Consider the following 19,737-nt stretch of genomic DNA (forward strand, 5'->3'; position numbering starts at 1 on the left):
TACAATGATTGCATGACCTTCAACCGTCATGTTTCCAAAGTCAATTCCGGTATTCTCTATAAAGTATACCACCATTTATGTTCTAGGTTGTACACCCTCAAACATAAATCGAATGAAAGCAAATCAATGAGCCACCATAGGCTCGTATAAATTCAATATTGATGTCCCACCAAGACACTTCAAAGTACAAACATTATCTCACGCCAACCACAACGACGCACTTTTCCCTTTTCTTTTCCATAACAACATTTGCATTGAGTATGACATCATTTCAAGAGCATTCCTCGACCATGGTAGCAAAGGAAGATAATAAGACACCATAGAGGCCATAATTCATTGGACCACCTTAAGCTTGCCCATGAAAAGGCCAATTTTGAGACCTCCAATATATAAACTTATCCTCCAACCTTTTGAATACCCATTGAATAAGTTTCACATGGGAAACTGGCACCCAAATTGGATATCCAAGGTGACGACAAATCATACAACAACGTACTATCCTTCTTGACCACCCCAACCCTAACACACATTGTTCTATACATTGTGCCAATCTCTCTCTCTCTCTCTCTCTCTCTCTCTCTCTCTCTATATATATATATATATATATATATATATGTTATTGTTGCGTGAGCAAACACCATGTCATGTTTGTGCTTGCTTGCCTATCTCTATTTTGTCTCTTGGCGTTTGACACTCTCACCGTGCCCATGTCTCTAAACTCTTATAGCAACACACACTCCATCCGATTGTCGTGTTCGTGTCTTTAACCTCTCGGAGCAATCATAAATTTATGTCATTTTGTTTGTGTCAGGGCTCTATCCTTTGAGCAATACAACTACCGCTATATTACCAACTTATGCTCGTGTTTGTATGCCACACACCACAAATGCATGTTTGGCACCACTTTGCTTGTTGTTCCACAAAATACCCTTAATTTGGGACCCACTTTTTTTATTCACATAGCCTACACATGATCAAGAATAATTTCCATGATATACCCCGACTTGGGACAACGAATAAATTATCAAGGAAACCAAGGGAAGGAAACACTCCCAAACTACACTTCATATGTGACAAGAAACCATTCTCAAAATATCCCGAACAAGGAAAACATTCCCCCAAACATAGATTGACACATGCGTGATATTCGTGATATTGTCCATGCGCAATATTCTCAATATTCGAGAATACGAAATGGCCCCAAGAATATTAGAAAACCACTCGTTTTGCAAAATAAATATAAAATATTGATTTATTTATATAAATAAATTTATTTCACCAAAAAAAGAACAATTATTCATTAATAGATTATAGTGTCAAGAGAGTTTATGAAACTTATTTTTATTAATCAATCAATTAATTAATTTTTAAAAACGAATATTTTTATATTTATTATACAAATATGATTAGTATGAATTATGAAGATATGATTAGTTTGAAGTACTATTTTTAATGTCAAAATAAAAATATCCATAAATTTTGAGGGAATAAAAAGTGAGAATTTAATGAGCCTTTATTTTATTTTATTTATTTATTAAAAATAAAACGAATACTTATAAGTTATACATTTATTATAAAAATCTAGTAGTGTCAAATCCCCAAGTCCCTCTTTTATTATCCCTATTTATTGTCAAGTTCCTCTTTTTTTTATCCTGAAAATTAAAAAAGACAGTTTTTTTTTTGAGTTAAACGAATACTTGACCACCCATTCGTATTCGTATTCGGTTGCATTCGAATGGGAAACCCGACGAATGCGAATATGTCAATCTATGCCCCCAAATACATCTCTCATAAAGGGAGACGAGGAAACATTCCATGATAACAAAAACAACTACATTCCCATAATATACGCTTCACATGGGGCAAAGAAGCATTTTACGAATACCCCTCGTCCGATGAGTGAGCACGGATAAACTAATGATGAAGCAAATCAAATTGAAAGACACAGAGGAAGAAAGGGCAAATTTCCTCCCAAGGACCCATCGAGCGAAGGAATCGAGAAGGATCTTACACACAGTCGGGGGGTGTCACCCGACGATTGCCTGAGATTGTACCCTGGTTTGGTTGTGAGATACATCACATGGAACCAAAGTAAGAGCAGGAGCCTCGCCAAAAAAATGACGGGTTCTTCATAACATGCGTTCGTTCGTTCGTTCGTTGGGACGGATAGATCTATGTCACACTACGTGTCAAATGAATGAATGGCCTTATTATAATTGTCAATTAATTCGATTTTTATATAGAGATCTCATCCCATCACGTGAGCCTTTCTTTGGCCCCTCCAACCATCACGTGAGCTCCAAGAAGAAGAAGAAGAAGAAGAAGAATTATTTCCCCAAATACCCCTCTCCTCTCTCCTCTCGGAGAAAGAAGAAAGAAGAAGGAAAACGGAGAAAGAAAGGAAAACCAGGAAAGATATGGAATCGGTGGCTCTGCAGCGATGGCGCCTCAGCCATAGCCATGGCGTTTCTTCTCACCTTCTTCGCAGCGCCTTCTGGAGCTCGTCCCCTTCTTCCTTCCTTCTAACTCACAGAAGAAACGATCCCCCTCACAAACCTCCCTGCCTCCATCGCACACGAACCTCCGTCTCCGTCTCCGTGGAGGCAAGCTTGCGTGGGAGCATCCTTCCCTCATCGATTGAAACTGCGAGGTTACTCATCAATTCCTACCACTCTCTCTACCTGAATGTTTCTGTCTTATCTGCCTCTCTTTCCTCATATCGTAACCATACGGTCTCATTTCTTTCATTGTCTTTATAAACGAGAGACCGTTGTTATTCGGTCGTATCCGCTTGCTGTTTCTCTGCACTAATCCTTTTCAGTCCTTTAGAGATGTTTACTACATCATTATTTATTTGTCTGTTCAAAAGCTTTCACTTTTAGTTCCTTAGTTTTGTTTTAGCGAGCAAATATTTATTTTGTCAGAACGAATGTAGCCTTAGAAATTCTTCATGTGATAGAGCACATATCACTGTAGTTAAAGAAAATGAGCTAAATAAAATGATTAAACTACTTGAACTCTGACAATTAATAAGGTTGGAGTACTAGATAGGTTAAGGATTGGAAAAAGTCAACCTTTTAATGTAAAAGTACGAATACATCAGTCTCTATAGTTCATGTAGTTCAATCAGTTGGTACACTAGTAGCTAGACTTAAAAGGTTGGCTGAGTCTTGTATTTTAGTGTATCCACTAATGTAACCGAATGGACATATTAGTAGTTGAACAGTGTGTAGTATAGTTTCACCATTTCCCATTGCACTCCATTTCGTTTGAGCAAATTAGTAGGTAAGCTTCATGTTGCTTAGGTTAATTGTTCAATTTCTTTTATTGTTCTTACCTTGACAGCTTTCTTATTTGAGTCTACCTACTAATGTAACCAAATGGGCACATTTGTAGTTAGACCTCATGCATTTTAGTTTAATCGTATTCCAACACATTAGCTTGGAGACTTGGTGTAGTTTAGTTTTTAATTATGCCATTCCTTATTTACTCTATTACTATCTAGATTAATAAGTTAACTTTTGGTAAAGCCTTCTTTATGACATTATGATGTTATTATATGCCTACATCAGTGGGTAGTATACTGTATGAGAAAATCTGCTCTTCATTTGTTTTTTTGCCAATTTCCAAATCCCCTTATTCTATGTGGATTTAACATTTTTCAGTGCATTCAGCCCAACGGTCATGTTTCCATCCCAACAGTCATCCACACTTTCATGTCGAACTGGTGAAAGATGGGTAATCTTAAGACTTAATGTCATTGATTTGATAAGGATAGGTGGTATACTTTATAGCTCAGCTATAATTTCATCATCTGTGAATAATCACAAGCAATTTAGAGTTCTTATGTACGTGTCATACAATATATATATATATATATATATGGAGTGAAATGGAGACTCAATATTTTCTCTTGGGAGGAACAATTTAATGGAGTCGTCCCTCTCAATCTCTGATACTCAAGTTCATCCTATATGACAATCCATATGAACATTGTATTTAATAGAAATGGATGGCATAAATGATAGTGCAGCTATGATTCCATCATTGGTGAATTATCATAAAAATTGCGTAACTCTTATGGATTAAAAATTCAATTGTGTTGGTGTTTTAACGAGAGCCAATAACAGATAATCCTTAGCTATGCTATATAGCAATTCTTGATTTATTAGAAATTAATGAAATTAACAATTATAATGCTGGAGTTCTAACTCCCCAACACAACCAATCCCCTGAATCTTGAGAGAGGGAGCAGGAACTATATGAGTTTTGGATATTTTACCTTATTTTATTAATCCATTTGTTTTCAATCATAGAGAATTTGATGTGATTTTTCATAATCGTTATTATCATTTTTGGACAGTCTTTTGTTAGTCTACGAAACATTAGTTTCACAAGAAAAGAAATATTGATTCAATATTTCTTAGTAGGTATGCTTCGGTGGAGGGAAAAGACTCAGAAAGCCCCGTATCTGGAAAACCAAACAGCGCAGAGGTACAATCAGCAAAGGAGATAAGCTTCTTGATCTTGTGGGTCACAAACCTCGATACTTATATCTATACTTATTGATCAGCACATCTAAAATTAGTAAATCCAAATGAGATGGAAATTTTGTTATTAGTTCTTTTGCAATGGATCATCAATGGTTACTGGTTGAACAGATTCAATCAGTTTCGAATGTTAAGGAAGAGGTTTATGGAGCACTAGATTCATTCGTTGCATGGGAATTGGAATTTCCACTTATTGCAGTAAAGAAAGCTCTCCGTACCCTTGAGGTTCAGGAAAACTGGATCCGGATTATACAGGTAGGCAGCCTTTTGGTTTTCATGCTCCTAAAACCCCAAAACATCTTAGTTTTTCATTGTTTCCGTAAATGGCCCAAAGTTATTGTTATTCCCCAATGCCCATTGTCAACCTCTTCTTGAACAATGATATGTGCTATTTGACCAATTGTGTGGCCAATTCACCCCATTTTTCTCAAATTGAATGTGCAACTTTGAAAAATTATATGGCCAATGCATCCCAGTTTTCTCTCTTTTGGGGGGATGACAAGGGGCATTTGGGGAGAGAAGGAGAAAATCAGTAGTATTTCTGGCTTTTCCATTCTTTATATTTGCTAAATGTTTTGTCCAATAACTGTTTTACTATTTGGTAGCATGCAGGTTTGTAAGTGGATGCTTGGAAAAGGGCAAGGAAGAACATTGAATACTTACTTTGTCTTGTTAAAGGCGTTCTCTGAGGATGGGAGAATTGATGAAGCTAAAGAGCTTTATAATAAAATATTTATGAAGAATATGAGGCACACTCCTTTGAGGTTTTTCCTGCAGATTCTGAAGATGTACAAACGTTATGAAATGAATGAAGAAATCATTGATGTACGCCATCTTTTTTCTTCGATGTTCTTTCAAGTACAATAAATAGATGCAGATACCATTTTTTATCCTCTTCTTATTGGAACTGTGAGATTTTAAATCCATGTAGATGTCCTTTTTGCTGCAATGATTATGGTGTTATTTGTGTGAAATACATATGTTACTCCTTTATGTTTCATTCAGTATGCGGATGATGTAGAAGAGAAATGAATTGTGGAGTAACAAACATCTTATTTCTTGCGTCTTTTGTCTAGGTCTTTGCAGATTTGGAGGAACTCGAATTGAAACTTGACACAGAAATGGTCAACATAGTTGCAGAGACTTATGAGAAACTTGGAATGAGTGACAAGGCAGAGAGAGTGCGATTGAAATATCCTGCTTCAGCATATCGTTGGCGCTCAATTGATGGAAGGACTAAGAGAATTCCCATCCGTCAACCTTTTATAGTCAGTAAATTTAATCCATCTACTCAAGGTAATGTTGTTAACTTTATTAATCATTATTTTTATTCTGTATGTGCATTTATGTATGTATTTCACATATGCATATGTTATGTATACACACAAATTTTGTATATATGTACATGTGAGTGTGGAGAAGAATTTAATTGCGCATCATGTGACGCCAATTGGAATATATACTCTTCTAATTCTTAAAACATTTCATGGAGCTAATGAAACAAATAGTGAATTGTAAGCATGTGAGCTTGCTTGAGAGGTTATGCCTTAATGGACTCTGCAAAAAGCACATGGGTCCTTCCCAGTTTGAAAAACTAACATGATGGTTCAAAAAGGAAACCTTACAAACAAATAGAAAAATAGGTTGATGTAATTTGATAGTGGGAAAGAGGGCTTGCCATGCATTGAGAGTATATGCAATGGTAACAAACTACATGTTTTGTCTCTTAAGAAATACCTATTTGAGCTTCAATGTTTTCCCATGGGGTTGAAGTATAAAAAGTTTCCTAGAATCATGTGGGAAAAAAGTAAAAGGATTCAAAAGACACATAAAAACAAAAACTTTGGGTTATTGGATGGATGCAAGATATCAAGAAATGGTTTGGAAAATGGGATGCAATACATGCATGATATGCTAATCGATTCCACCATGAATGAGGTTTTTTCCAAACACCAATGTATCATGGCTGGAGAAAGATATGAGCCATGGTCACACATAATATTACATATGATGCACCAAACGACAAAATGTCTTCTCCAAATTAGGAATCTGCTCTAATTAATACTTGCTAGAGTTCATCCCTTTATCTACTATTGGCACCATTGCTTCCATATGAAATAGCTCAAACTCTCTTGGATGTGAAATGGAACATTTTGGCACAAGTGAGGAAACTTGTAGGCTATGCATATTTTGCTCTGAACTCATCAACTATCACATTTTGAAAGCCTTTGGTCACGTTTGGGACATTATCAATGCAGTTCACTCGCTATTAGGAATCGGCAACGGTTTGGTTTCGGCTCAACCTGTTCGGCCTTGTCCAAACCAAACTGGTTAAGCCTTAACCAGTTTGGGAGTTTCCAAACTTGAGCCAAACTGGTTCCTAAACTGGTTTAGCCAACCCGATTAAGCCTTAACCGGTTTGGCCCAAATCGGTTCGGTTCAGCTTGAGCCATTCCAAACCGAGCTCAAACCAGTTAAGGAAGCTCAAGCCCAAACTGAACTGAAACGCCAAACCTTTTAAAAACGGTTTAACAGTTTGATGCAGGCTTGAGCCAAGCCGTTGCCGATTCCTACTCGCTATGCACATTCCTCTCATGGTCAGGATGTGCACCCTCTATTGTAACATTCATTAATAAAATTCATGAACATTGAGAGTCATTATTCAATTACTCATATATTATGTGAAGATTTTTCACTTTCAGTCCCATGGGTCATATTTGACCTATGAGGATGATAATAAAATTTATCTATCTCCCAACAATAATTCTTTTTCCTAATTCATTAGGATAATCACTAGGTCTCCCCAGGAACTATTTAGACAACCTGCCCTTGACGAAGTGTACACTACCAATGCCAGCATCTACAAATTAAGAGGATGACCATTGACACTGTACTAGCGTTGATCAATGAATTAAAGATATACGAAGATAATGCATGACTGATGATGCAAGGTAGCTGAAGAATGGACAGCAAATTGAAACACTGACAGATGGTAAATGTGAGAATACATAGGGCAAGATAGTCCTTGCACCTGTTTGAAAACCAAACCTCTCAAAATCAAATAGTAAGAAGTTTAGCTTTTATCAACAAGAGTTACACAAGGGAAGCGACTCAGATCCTTGAGGCAAGAGGTCTCAAGGTCTAGTCTTCGCATCACATATTTAAGAAAACTTAAAGCAAACAACTAGAACATAGAATTTTTCACAAGGAAGACAATGAGACCAACAACACCCAATTTGGATTTTCCTTCTATAGGCAACGGCACCTCTACTTCGTCAGCTTGTTGTAACTTGTCCAACCTCCTAACAAATGTGTGATGGCTCGCGTTTTTCCTCTTTCACTATAGAATGCAGCTCCTCTATTTCTAGGCTGATCATCCTATATAAATAATGCAAGTAGAGTTTTTCTAGAAAAACGCCGTCCACTCTTGTCGTTGCTTTTTTTAACTTCTCTTATCATTGTTTTTTTCTCTTCACTCTTGTGGTTGCTGTTTTCTTCATACCTGTTGTTTCTTTTTTATTTATACCTATAACTGCTTTTTCCTTTACACCTGTAGATGCTTTTTCTTCTATGCCTCTATTAGGTGTGCTTTATCTTCTCTAATAAGGTTTATCCTCAAATTACATGTAATTCCTTCTCCAAATTATAACTTTGGCCTAAGCCATTTCGTAACTCTCCTTGAACTTGATTCTTAAATTTCTTTCTGCCCCATTCTGCAATTTCTATGTCATTCAGTGGCATTCACTTCTTCATTTGGATGTTCTCCACTTTTGATCCAAAATCGCTGACACAATAAACAACTATTATGTGAGAGTAAAGAAAAATGGACTCCCCATTAGGATCTTTGTCTTGAAAACTAGAACTGACATTATATTCTTTATGAGTTATTGGCTAAAGTGCAACATTACACGCTAAAAAGTCTTGTTTCCAATCTCTCTCTCTCTCTCTAAACCTAGTATTTCCATTGGTCCTCTTGGCAATGACTCAGATGTCATCATGATGATGCGTGCAACTGACAGTCAGCATAAAAGTGGATGATGGAAACTCAAGAAACCACCACTACCTGACACACTCATTTACTCCAGTTATGGTTTCCTGCTCATAATTTTGGAAGGCTGTTTTGACTATTTTGCTTTATTTGCATGTAAAAAGTCATCATAGCAACATTGACATTCTTCTTTATGTGTACTTTTAAGGCAAATATAGATACCTCCTGGTCATTCCGTTGTCATTTTTTTGTTTTAGATGGAGGTTTCCTACCATACATAAAATGTATCACAAAAACATGATGGTGACATTGAGAATCTTTGACTAAGTGTGGGAGCCTGAGCGGTGCCTGTGAATTTGGATGTCAATGGAATACGAGCTATGAATTCTTCCATTAGCTGTTATCTACTTATATGCTTTTACAAAAGCATATCATCATATTCTAAAGTGTTCTTATGTATGTTGGATTAGGGGGTAGTTGCGCACTTGCCATAGAGTATAAATCAGAGAATATAAGTTCATAAATCCATTAGCTATTACCAGTTACAAATTTACATTTCCTAGATTCTCGGGTGATTCAAGGCTTGCCAGATGCTCTTTCTTATGTTCATCCATATTATCAAAATACAGATAGGCATGGCCCAATACTTAGAACTAGAAGACTTCAAAGTTGAGGTGCCCATCTTCCAAAATTTCCATATAAATTTCAAAGGTTTATATATTGCTGAAGTTATCATATGGTGAATAATGAGGAGTCTGTAATTAGCACTCAGAGCAATCCAATATACTTTAATACAGACAAATATAACAGATCCTTCCAGAATCCATTTAATGATGTTGATAAACTAAGTACATTTACTAAAGAATTGCAAGGTGGAGCAGCACAAACTAAAAGCATAAACTGTACTAGCCTTATCATTGGAAAGTAACTTGCATTATTCTGTTAAATGATGACATTTTAACCTTTCTCTTTATCCATTAGAATGGGATATACCAGTACAGATTGATCCATATAACAATGTATTCATTCCTCAAAGCATCTTATATATACCAAATTGCACATTAAGGGAAATTATTGTTAAATGTTCTGAGACACATTAGACGTTGTGTGACCTTGATAGCATTGTATAAATTTTTTAGTGGTAGGTGGCATTTTATTTCAAAATTTGTCTGTAATACTCCTGCAATACTATATTATTCCTTTAATGATATTCTTTTGTATTTCAGGGCCTCTACAGCATGAAGAGCCTCATTATGAGCATGCCATTGTTGATAATGCTGAAGATGGTTTAGAGGTTGAGGATGATGATGATGACTTTGATGAGGAGGGATATGAAAGCTTCGAAGATGAGAAATCAAATGATCATGGAGGTTTTGATGATCTAGAGTTTCATGTGTACGATCAGAAATCGACTTTAAAGGCCTTGTCAGGAAATAGAACTCCGTCCCAAATACAATGAGCATTTCAAAATTCGGAATGATGGGTTGAAGTTGTAACTTTTATGGTTGATAGATTCTTCGAATGCATGGAATTTATCAATACTAGAAAGAAATGATATAGTCATATTCATGGAATTTACATTAGTGAAAAAAAAATGTACAGTAATAGTTTTGGGCGATTAGATATAGATCTCAGAATCTGTCTTCACTGTATTATTGGCAGACACTGGCAATCAAATTTCATTTTGCTTATTTTTCAAGTGATTTGTTTTGTAGAGATTGTTGAGATTCCTTCACCAGTTATTTGTCTTTACTGATGTTTCATCTATTTGTTCCTATCCTTAAATAAACAAACCCTAGCTGATGTCATGTCATGTGTTATAGAGTTGATTTTGGGATTGAATTAATGGTGTGCACAATTTTCATACATCTGAAATTCAAAACTTCAGCAAAGTAAGCATCTTGAGTCCACACAAACATTTTTTGGGATGTTTTCAGTCTCTTAAGTGGTGTGTAACCCTGCTTTTCCGATTGTGCTTTATTTTCATCCTTGATGTTTCTTTTTTTAGCTTCTTAATTGTGCTGATAATATTAAATTTTTATTATTTCAATAGATTTACACTGTGATCATCCATGTTTATGCACTTCACTCATGTGATCTCAATAAGCTTTTGTCTTTTGACACACCATTAGACTTGAAAATGTTATTTAAACAAAACCCTGTATGTGTTTATTCCTTCTCTAGTCAAAGCAATCATTTTCAAGGCGTTGCTAATTAGGCTTCATATGCTATCTTTAGTAAGAAAGAGAAACATGAGTTGAAGTATGTTAGGTCAATGGCAACACAAATTTGTGGCTTGTCTAACCATTATCTTTTCTAACATGGAAAGGTTAAATAGACCTTGTAAGGTTTTAGAAGGTGGAGTTGCCAACAAGATTAAATTCTTGTCCCTTACTTTGGATATGCTCTTGACTGTGCGTCTTTTTCATGAAAAACTTTCAACATGGTCTTGAGATATCTTAGAGTTAAAATGGCATAGAGAGGATAAGCTACAAAATATTAACCATAACCTTTCCAATATTCACCAACACATCACCATTAAATTTTTTCAGGGACAAGGAGGGATGATGAACATGGACACACTTGCACCATTTAGACTCTCCTTCATTGAAGTAGAAACCAAACACCCTTCAACATTAGGCTTCAAATTCACTCATCATGTAGAAGCAATTAAGAAGACAAGGGAACGTGAGTTGCCCTGCCTTGGCGCTATGGAGGGGATACCATTTACATTGAGACCATGGGCCACACCTCCATCAAAACTTTTGAACCCCCCGATCCTTTTTGAGAGACTTAGATGGAAATTAAACTAGTCTCTCAACACATAGACATTTCCTTTATAGAACATGCTACACCCCATAACGTTTTTTTTTGTACCATGCTCAAATTCTTTTATTTATGTTTTTTATTTTTTATTTTCGATGATTGGGTACACATACCCATTATTGTAATCAACTGTCTCATCAGCCAAGTTTGGTCTTAGAAGATGTTGATATATCTTTCTATCTTTCTTTCTTGAAATTGTCATGACCATTGTGTAGAATGTCCAAAAAGTCTAAATGGAAACCAAACTTCTTTTCCAAAAGTATTGTTGTATAATCCTAGCCACACAATGTCTTCTATACACACATCTCACTATCCTAAACCCATAAATATACCACAACATATGAAATGTGACGAAACACAAATGAATGAAATATTATATTACCATGTAGTTTGTTATATATATGCCTGAAAAACATTTTTGAGTTATTGGTTAACTTGTTAACTTTGTGTTACGGGCATGACCATATAATATCCACGTGTATAGAATACTACGACAATTCTCACCACGGGATATTATATGGTCATGCCCGTAGGCCAAGTGTGAACATGGCTGGGGGCCTTGAGAATTACTATAAATAAGAGGCCTAGCTACCCTCATTTGGGTTGTCTCAATCCCGAGGATTAAAAGTAATTCTCCCCTTCTTTAGACTCTTTGTTTAACCCTCACACTTATCCACGTGTATAGAATACTACGACAATTCTCACCACGGGATATTATATGGTCATGCCCGTAACACTTTGTCCATACGTCTAGGATGATCATGCCAAAACTAAAAGTAGTCATAGGTTTTTGGAACATTACATGCAACAAGTGGCATGTAAACTTGGGGTTGACACGACATACTATAACAACTAGAAACATGTACAATTATATATTTTATCCACCAAAACCATAGCCAATTGGGGAGTTGTAAACATGTTTCTTTGTGTGAATAAATTTGAGCATCTTAGTCGAATGATCCAATACAATACAAGAAGGATTACAACCTTTATAGATACATGGTAACCCTAGCATAAAATTGATGGGTATGATTTCCATCTTTGCTTGGAATTTTCTAGTATTGTCAATAGTTAATTAACTTTACAACATTATACTTTAGTATTGGGACAGAATTTTGAATATCTTCATGCAAGTACCGAGCATTAAAAAGTCATTATGACTAAATTAAATGCTTGATGCAGCTGATGCTTAACTAGTTACCCTATTCATGTCACTCCATGACATTCATTAATAATAGTAACATTAACTTGGTTTCACGAAAAACATATATGTAATACAACCTTTGTGGTGGAGATACTCATCATCCAAGACCTTTGTTTTCCAAGGATATTGTGAATAATGTGTGTGGTATGCATTCATAGCAAGGAAATCCATTATTTTACGATATTGAACATTGTCTATATAAACTGCAAAATTGATTGCTCTTTGGACTTATATTTGGTTTCCATGATACATGATACATGAACCACATGGATCTTGTTCAATGCATCAACACATACGTCTCCCTTTATGGTAACGTATGTGAAGATAATCAAGTCATTGAGTTTTTAATTCCTTCCCATTGGACATTATATCATAGAGAAGGATTAAAAGAAGCCCCTTCATAGTGCAAGAGGAGAGAGAGAGAGAAGAGAACAATATCAAGGAAAAATAGATTTCATATACCTTTGTAGGGGAGCAACCTCTCAAAATATTGATGTCCATTGAAGAGAATTTCATTTTACAAGCTTCACTCAAATATATGCTCTTAAACTTCATAGTTATACCCCTTCATGATTGGTTAAGGTTTCCAAGGGTCACACCATATTATATGAAAATTAAAGAACAAACATCTTGAGATATGAAACATGAGCCCCTTAGGCCCACAATAGGTTCAAAGTGTATGTCTTATCTCACTAGAACCAATCGATATGACTATCTCAAAACCAATATGTGGATTCAATAGTCTCTTTGTCGCAATCCTACCAAGTCTCTTAAACAAAGTCAACATGTGGGTACAAGATGTTCTATAGTTGTACATTATATTTCACTTGAATTGCTTGGAAAACCGTGGACTCATTTTGAGAAACGAGCATCATTAACAACACAATGACATGTGAATAATAGAGTCTTGTACCGATCATATTTGTCAATAGATAGAATGTAGCCATAAACATGTCTTATTACATACATATACATAGGTATACTTTCTTGAAGTCAATTGAGCTAAGTATAAGGTCCTTAATATGCATAGATAGGCCCATTGATGTATATGGTTATGCATACATTCATAAGAATATGGGCACAAAGTGGGAATGGCAGATAATAAAGGGGTATAATAGAAAGCTCTTTTTGGCCTCCAAAAACGTCTCTACCCATAAAAAGGTCCTAGTCCATGGATTGATATTTTTCCATGTAGGGAAGGGAAAATGATATCATGTTTCATCAAAAGGTTTCATATGCACTTGAAACATCTCAATTTGACAAACTATAGGCCCATTAAGGTATACTCAAGTGTATACTTGTTACAATATGGGCATTGTACATGTATTTGGTAGTGCACATATGGGGCTTGAACGACATAATTGAGTTGACTACGTTGTTGTCCATCTCTCAAGGCATTTGTGCAACCTCAGGACAATTGCAAACCGGCGATTGAACATATGTTGAATTTCTAGTATAATCCATCACAATCGCATATGAATGATCCAAAGGGTTCGAAATACATATCACAAGTCTATCATTGTCATAAAACATACATATATTTACGAGATATATGGAAAGGAATATAATCTAAAATTACATAACATGCTCATTTGGTAAAGAGCTTGACGGACTCGCCCGCCAAGAAGCTCATTTCATTAAAAAATAAAAAATAAAAACTTGTAACATATGTGAAAGCAAAGGAGCCGATTTTCAAAGATGAAGCTCAATCACGCAAAGGTATTTAATTATAGGGCTTCAAACCTGAAGGCTTTTGAGGATCGGGGATACGAGTTTTAAGGCTTAATGCATGCTTGGAGGTGTAGGGTTTGCAATCCTGAAACGGGCCTCGCCTCGACAGCAAAGCCTTTCGTTCCAAAACCTACAGAAGAAGGAAGACTCGTAGCGATGCGGGTTAGGGGCACCAGTGAAATTTAGGAAAAGTTAGGCTTGAAATTGAAATGAATAGATATGTACATAGATAATAGGCTAATAGAGTGATGAGTAGAACACATTAGAATTAGAAGAAAGAGTTCAGTAACAAAGGGGGGATGGAAGGATTGCATGAAGAAGAAGAAGAAGAAGAAGAAGGCCAAGGAACAGGGGCGCATGGACCCAATGATGGAAACCATGAATCGAGCCAAGACAATGCCAACAGAGAGGAGAAAGCAAGTAGAGATGCAGATGCAGGAACACAGGTAAGAACAAGGGGGAACACTAATGAAGAAGAAGAAGAAGATGATGATGATGATGATGGTGATGATGATGACGATGATGATGAAGAAGATGATGATGATGATGGCGGTGGTGGTGAAGAAGAAGAAGAGGAGGAGGAGGAGGATGACAACGATAACGATGATGATGAACAAGTGAAGGAAGGAATTTTGTTCCGATTGGGAGGTAAGATCGATCCCCTTGCTTTAGCAGAAGAAGAGCTTTCAGGTATTCAACCTTATCAGCAATTTGAGCGACTCGAATATGAAGCTCTCGCTGCTCAGAAGAGGAAACGAGCCCTCCTTCAGAAGAAAAATACACAAGAGCAAAGCGGATCGAAAAGCAAAGGCTTGTTTGGTGTCGATGTTGATGACATTCTACAAATATCAAAGAATCCAAGTAAAGTTTCGTGAAATAAGATTTCGGTTTACTTCATTTTCTCACGTGTTTTGTATTTTGAATTCCATACATGCATGAAAATCTGATGAACTATTACTCTTCACTTCTGTTTGTTTATTGCTTTTAATATACATACATACATTGAAAAACAGAAAGATAACGGATTTGTCTTCACATACATGTTTTGCTTTCAAAAAGTGTAAAAAGTTACACCGTTTATGAACAACAAACCAAATTACTGGTTAAATTTGAGATATTTTCTGGCGGCATTAACTCTGATCTTACTTTCGTGTGTATAAAAATCTCGTAAAAATATAGTTTTATGAAGAGAAACATATAAAGCATTACTGGTTTAGATAGATTGTTTTTGTGTTGTTAGCCAGTAAAAATATACTATATTGCTGTTCATTGTGTTGGATTTGGTCCTTACATTATTGCTTAATATGTCATTTAGTATTATCTTCAGGAGCGAAAGATTTAGGGATCAACACTATCTTAATGGGTTTTCTGTATAGGCATGGATCCTGATCCATCAACACTTGATGCAATATGGGAGGGTTTCGGATATGGCATCCGTCGTGGTCGGAAACGGAAGCGGAAACAAAGGAAACAGAAACGGAAATCAGATCCCGAGATCACAAAGAAGCTTGGTGAAGCGAATCTTCTTTATGCCATGGGTCAATATGAACAAGCCTTGCACCTTCTACAAGAAGTTATTTGTTTGGTGCCCAACATGCCTGAACCCTATCATACAATGGGTCTAATTTATAACTCTATGGGAAATAGGAAGAAAGCCATAAGCTTCTATATGCTAGCAGCACATCTAAGGCCAAAGGATGTATCTCTTTGGAAGAGACTCACGGCATGGTCTTTGGAGGAAGGGCTAAGCACAGGGCAAGCGATTTATTGCCTTAAGAGGGCTATGAAAGCTGATCAAGAGGATGTTCTTGTCAAGCTAGAACTTGCATCCTTCTACGCCGAGCTGAAGGAATACACTAAAGCAGCAGAAACATATGATGCCATTTTAGCTCTTCATCCCACTGATGTGGAAGTATGCAAGATGGCAGCCCAAATGCGTGTAAAGAGTGGGCGAACAGATGAAGCAATCAACACTCTTCGGAAGATGATAGATGAACATCCGACAGAGGCCGACTTGACGGTAGTAAATCTGTTAGCTGATTTATACATGGAGAAGAGAGATTTCTCCTCTTCAATCTCATGCCTTGAAGACGCCCGGAGGCTTTACTGTGCTGGTCAAGGGCTTTCTGTTGATCTGGCAGTAAAAGCTGGGATTTGTCATGCACATCTTGGCAACGATGAGGTGGCAAAAGAATATTTTCTAGCTTTAGGGAAAGAATTGGCTGAGGAGTTCCCAGACCTTATCATGCAAGTTGCCGATACATACAATGAGCTTAAAAACCACCCAATTGCACTTGTATATTATTCGATGCTAGAAGGAATCACAGCCTGTCAGAATAAAGTCTTGTGGGCAAAGATGGCTGAGTGCCACCTAGCAATGAAGGAAGGTATAAAGGCAATTAGTTTGTATCACAAAGCACTGATGGATACCCCAGATGATGTACAATTGCGTTTAACACTTGCATCAGTGCTCATTGAGATGGATAAGGTGGAAGACGCATTGGGTATACTTATCCCACCCGAGGATTCAAATCGTGAAGAACAATCTTGGTGGTCAGATGGAAAGCTTGTATTGATGCTAGCAAAGGCCTATGATTTGACAAAGAGCTATGATTTGTATCTCGATACTATTGTTCCTCTTCTCAAGACAGCATTGGAAGCCGAACTTCACAATCAAAACATAAAGGGGGGTAAGAAACGTCTCTCAAAAAGTGTTCTAGTCGCCAGAGCAAAATGGCTAGATGGGCTCAGTGATGCATTCTTTCATGTCAATCCTATAATACCGAATAGGGAAAGAAACAAGGCTGCAAGGGCAAAGAAGGCATTAGCAAAGATAGAAGCTGAAAAAGAAGAGAAGAGAGCCGCTGTATTAGCAGCAGGTCTCGATTGGCATAGTGAAGAGGATCTCAAACCAGATATAGTTGAGATAGAGCCAAAGCCACAACCTCTCCCAAATTTGTTTGATAAAGAAGAACATCTTGAGATGTTGATAAAGGTATGCAAGCTTCTAAGTATGAGTAAGCGGTATGGTGAGGCTTTAGAGATAATCAACCAAGGTGTGAAGATTAGCCATCCGAATGTCGTGAGTAAAAGAGCCGAATTACGAGCTCTTGGGGCCGAGGTAACTTTGAGGGCCAAAGATACAAGACATGGCTATGATTGTGTCCGTTATATGGTCCAACAACAGCCGTATAGTGTGAGTGCTTGGAACTGGTATTATCAAGCCCTTTCCAGGTTAGAGTTTAAGGTTCCAAAACACGGGAAGTTTCTATTGAGTATTCGGAATAAATATGCTGATTGTGTCCCTCCAATGATCATTTGTGGCCACCAATTCTCAATGATTAGCCAGCCTCAGGGAGCCTTGAGAGAATATTTGCAAGCATGCAAGCTGCAACCAGAAGACCCATTTATCAATCTATGTGTGGGTATCTCGCTCATCAACCTCTCTCTTGGGTTCAGATTGACAAATCGAAATCAGTGCGTCCTGCAAGGGTTTGCATTTTTGCATAAGTATCAGAAACTTTGTGAGCATAGCCAAGAATCCAACTATAACCTCGCAAGAGCCTATCATCACATCGGGTTTGTAACTATAGCTGTACATTACTATGAGAAGGTACTTTCATATTACGAGAAGCACTCGACAGTGAATGTGTCAAACGATTCATATGTTATGTCCGGCAGTGCAGACGAGGTGATGGCAACCGGTAATGAGATTGAGGGGGTTTGTGACTTGCGCCGAGAGGCTGCATACAACTTGCACTTGATCTATAAAAAGAGTGGTGCGGTCCATCTTGCAAGGCATCTGTTGCAAGATTATTGCTCTATTTAGAACCTTATCCAAATAGATTGCTACGGCAATGGAGAGAAAGCTTGTTCTTTTTTGCCACAATCTATTTGTGAGGATATGAACTAAAGATGGAAAATATTCATTGTAAAAGATATACATTACATGATGATTATAGTGATGTTCTTTTAACAAAAAATGATATCAACCTAGGGCCATCGTGTGAAAATATTTTATTAAATTGTACAATACAGAATAGCCTACTTAGATTATAGCACAAAGTGGTGATGCTAAAGAGACAGGTAATATGCATCATGTTCACTTATTAAACACGTTTGAATCACAATAATATTACTGATACTGAATTCAAACTCTTTATAATAGAACAACTGATAAAGAGCCCAGAAAGATGAATATTGATATATAGATAAAAGAACTTTAGCTTCCATAGAGGTGGTCAATATTGATCAATGGGACTTTGATATATACAAATTTTCTTGATCTCTTTCCTAAGAAGGAATATATATACTTGGAAGTAGGAAATACAAAGTTTCTACGCAGGCATACATATATAAAAATCTTCTAGGTGATCTCTCAAGTATGATACTCTAAAGTTTTTTGTCTCCTCTTAATATGTCATCATAGATTTCTTGAATTTCATTATATGCCAAGCCTGTAAAAAGCAAGTGTATTCATCCTCTAGGCCTTCATCACACACCTTACAAGCCTTTATATTTGACATATTTTGATGCCATAATCCAACTTCAATACCTAGCTTGTATGATTTGAGTGCAAAAGAGTATGATCTACAAGAGCTAGTACTCATGTTGGTAATGAGATGAATTGATTATTGGAAAGGTGGTTTTAAAAGATGCAAACTCATCCAAAACTTCAATATGCTGGAGAATTATCACTTACACACTCACATACGAATAAAGTTGTGGTTGGGAATGAGACAACATTGTCTTTAAAAATAAAGTGCACATATCATAACACTTACTTTTGCAAACATCATTCAATGGAAAATAAGTTTAAAACCTTTTTGGAGGGAGGAACATACGATAACATACTTGAGAAAGGGATGAGATTGTGTATAAATGAGGAACATGAATTCTTACTAAAAAGAATCAGGTAAATCAAAATATAGACTATAGTGAAACTGGTAAACGAATGATGAAAGGTAAATGAAAATGAAAACTCTCAAAAATGGTGAAGAGCTTCAATATTACATGGTGGTCGCAAATACATATATAGCTCACATAAAAAAGAGAAGTGCTTAAACAATATTCTCATAAGCATGCAATTAACAGCTATAAAACTTGCCCACAAAACTGAATTCTGAATTCGACCATGTCCAATGTTTCGTATCTTGTATTTCTACATTAAGTTGTCTCTTTTTCTACAATAAATATAATACTATTTACAATTTATTCTTGTATTTCTACATTAAGTTGTCTCTTTTTCAACATAAAATTTCAGATTGCATTTCAATGTTTTTGTTCATTTTTTGGCACGGCAAGGATTGTTAAAATTTCTGTCTAATGGTTTTCTTTGTGCATTAACAATAATCAATTCTATTACCATTTTTCAACAAGAAAACTATATAATTACTATCCTCCTGAAAGATATAAAGTGAGCATTTTCCAGCTGAATT

The 19,737-nt window shown here is 36.4% G+C and overlaps 2 protein-coding genes across 3 annotated transcripts; both read left to right on the forward strand.

The window, feature by feature from the left end:
- Nucleotides 1–2,383: 2,383 nt before the first annotated feature.
- Nucleotides 2,384–10,294, forward strand: LOC147863979 (pentatricopeptide repeat-containing protein At4g21190-like). Its single transcript, XM_087319876.1, has 7 exons — nt 2,384–2,650; nt 3,666–3,738; nt 4,431–4,529; nt 4,662–4,805; nt 5,163–5,375; nt 5,627–5,846; nt 9,765–10,294. The coding sequence occupies exons 1-7, from the start codon at nt 2,418–2,420 to the stop codon at nt 9,995–9,997; spliced, it is 1,215 nt and encodes a 404-aa protein (XP_087176002.1). The 5' UTR covers nt 2,384–2,417; the 3' UTR covers nt 9,998–10,294.
- Nucleotides 10,295–14,574: 4,280 nt separating this feature from the next.
- LOC147863980 (tetratricopeptide repeat (TPR)-containing protein) lies at nt 14,575–18,255 on the forward strand. 2 transcript variants are annotated; one of them, XM_087319613.1, is made up of 3 exons: nt 14,575–14,803; nt 14,873–15,160; nt 15,676–18,255. In XM_087319613.1, exons 1-3 carry the CDS (start codon nt 14,599–14,601, stop codon nt 18,126–18,128), a joined length of 2,946 nt encoding a protein of 981 aa, XP_087175739.1. In that variant the 5' UTR covers nt 14,575–14,598; the 3' UTR covers nt 18,129–18,255. The 2 variants fall into 2 exon arrangements, with proteins under 2 accessions (XP_087175739.1, XP_087175738.1); XM_087319612.1 differs by having other exon boundaries at nt 14,575–15,160.
- The last annotated feature ends 1,482 nt before the right edge of the window (nt 18,256–19,737 follow it).

Source organism: Azolla caroliniana, unplaced genomic scaffold (assembly GCF_043228905.1).
Source record: "Azolla caroliniana isolate FFs.n. ecotype wild unplaced genomic scaffold, voAzoCaro1.0.p SCAF_5, whole genome shotgun sequence".
NCBI classification, from domain to species: domain Eukaryota; kingdom Viridiplantae; phylum Streptophyta; class Polypodiopsida; order Salviniales; family Salviniaceae; genus Azolla; species Azolla caroliniana.

Bases quoted from the DNA above. Each gene is read 5' to 3' on its own strand.
- LOC147863979 (XM_087319876.1), top strand. From the start codon at position 2,418: ATGGAATCGGTGGCTCTGCAGCGATGGCGCCTCAGCCATAGCCATGGC. The intron at 3,739-4,430 runs GTAATCTTAAGA...ATTTCTTAGTAG, and splicing joins GTCGAACTGGTGAAAGATGG to GTATGCTTCGGTGGAGGGAA. The intron at 4,530-4,661 runs GTGGGTCACAAA...CTGGTTGAACAG, and splicing joins GAGATAAGCTTCTTGATCTT to ATTCAATCAGTTTCGAATGT.
- LOC147863980 (XM_087319612.1), top strand. From the start codon at position 14,599: ATGGAAGGATTGCATGAAGAAGAAGAAGAAGAAGAAGAAGGCCAAGGA. The intron at 15,161-15,675 runs GTAAAGTTTCGT...TTTTCTGTATAG, and splicing joins ACAAATATCAAAGAATCCAA to GCATGGATCCTGATCCATCA.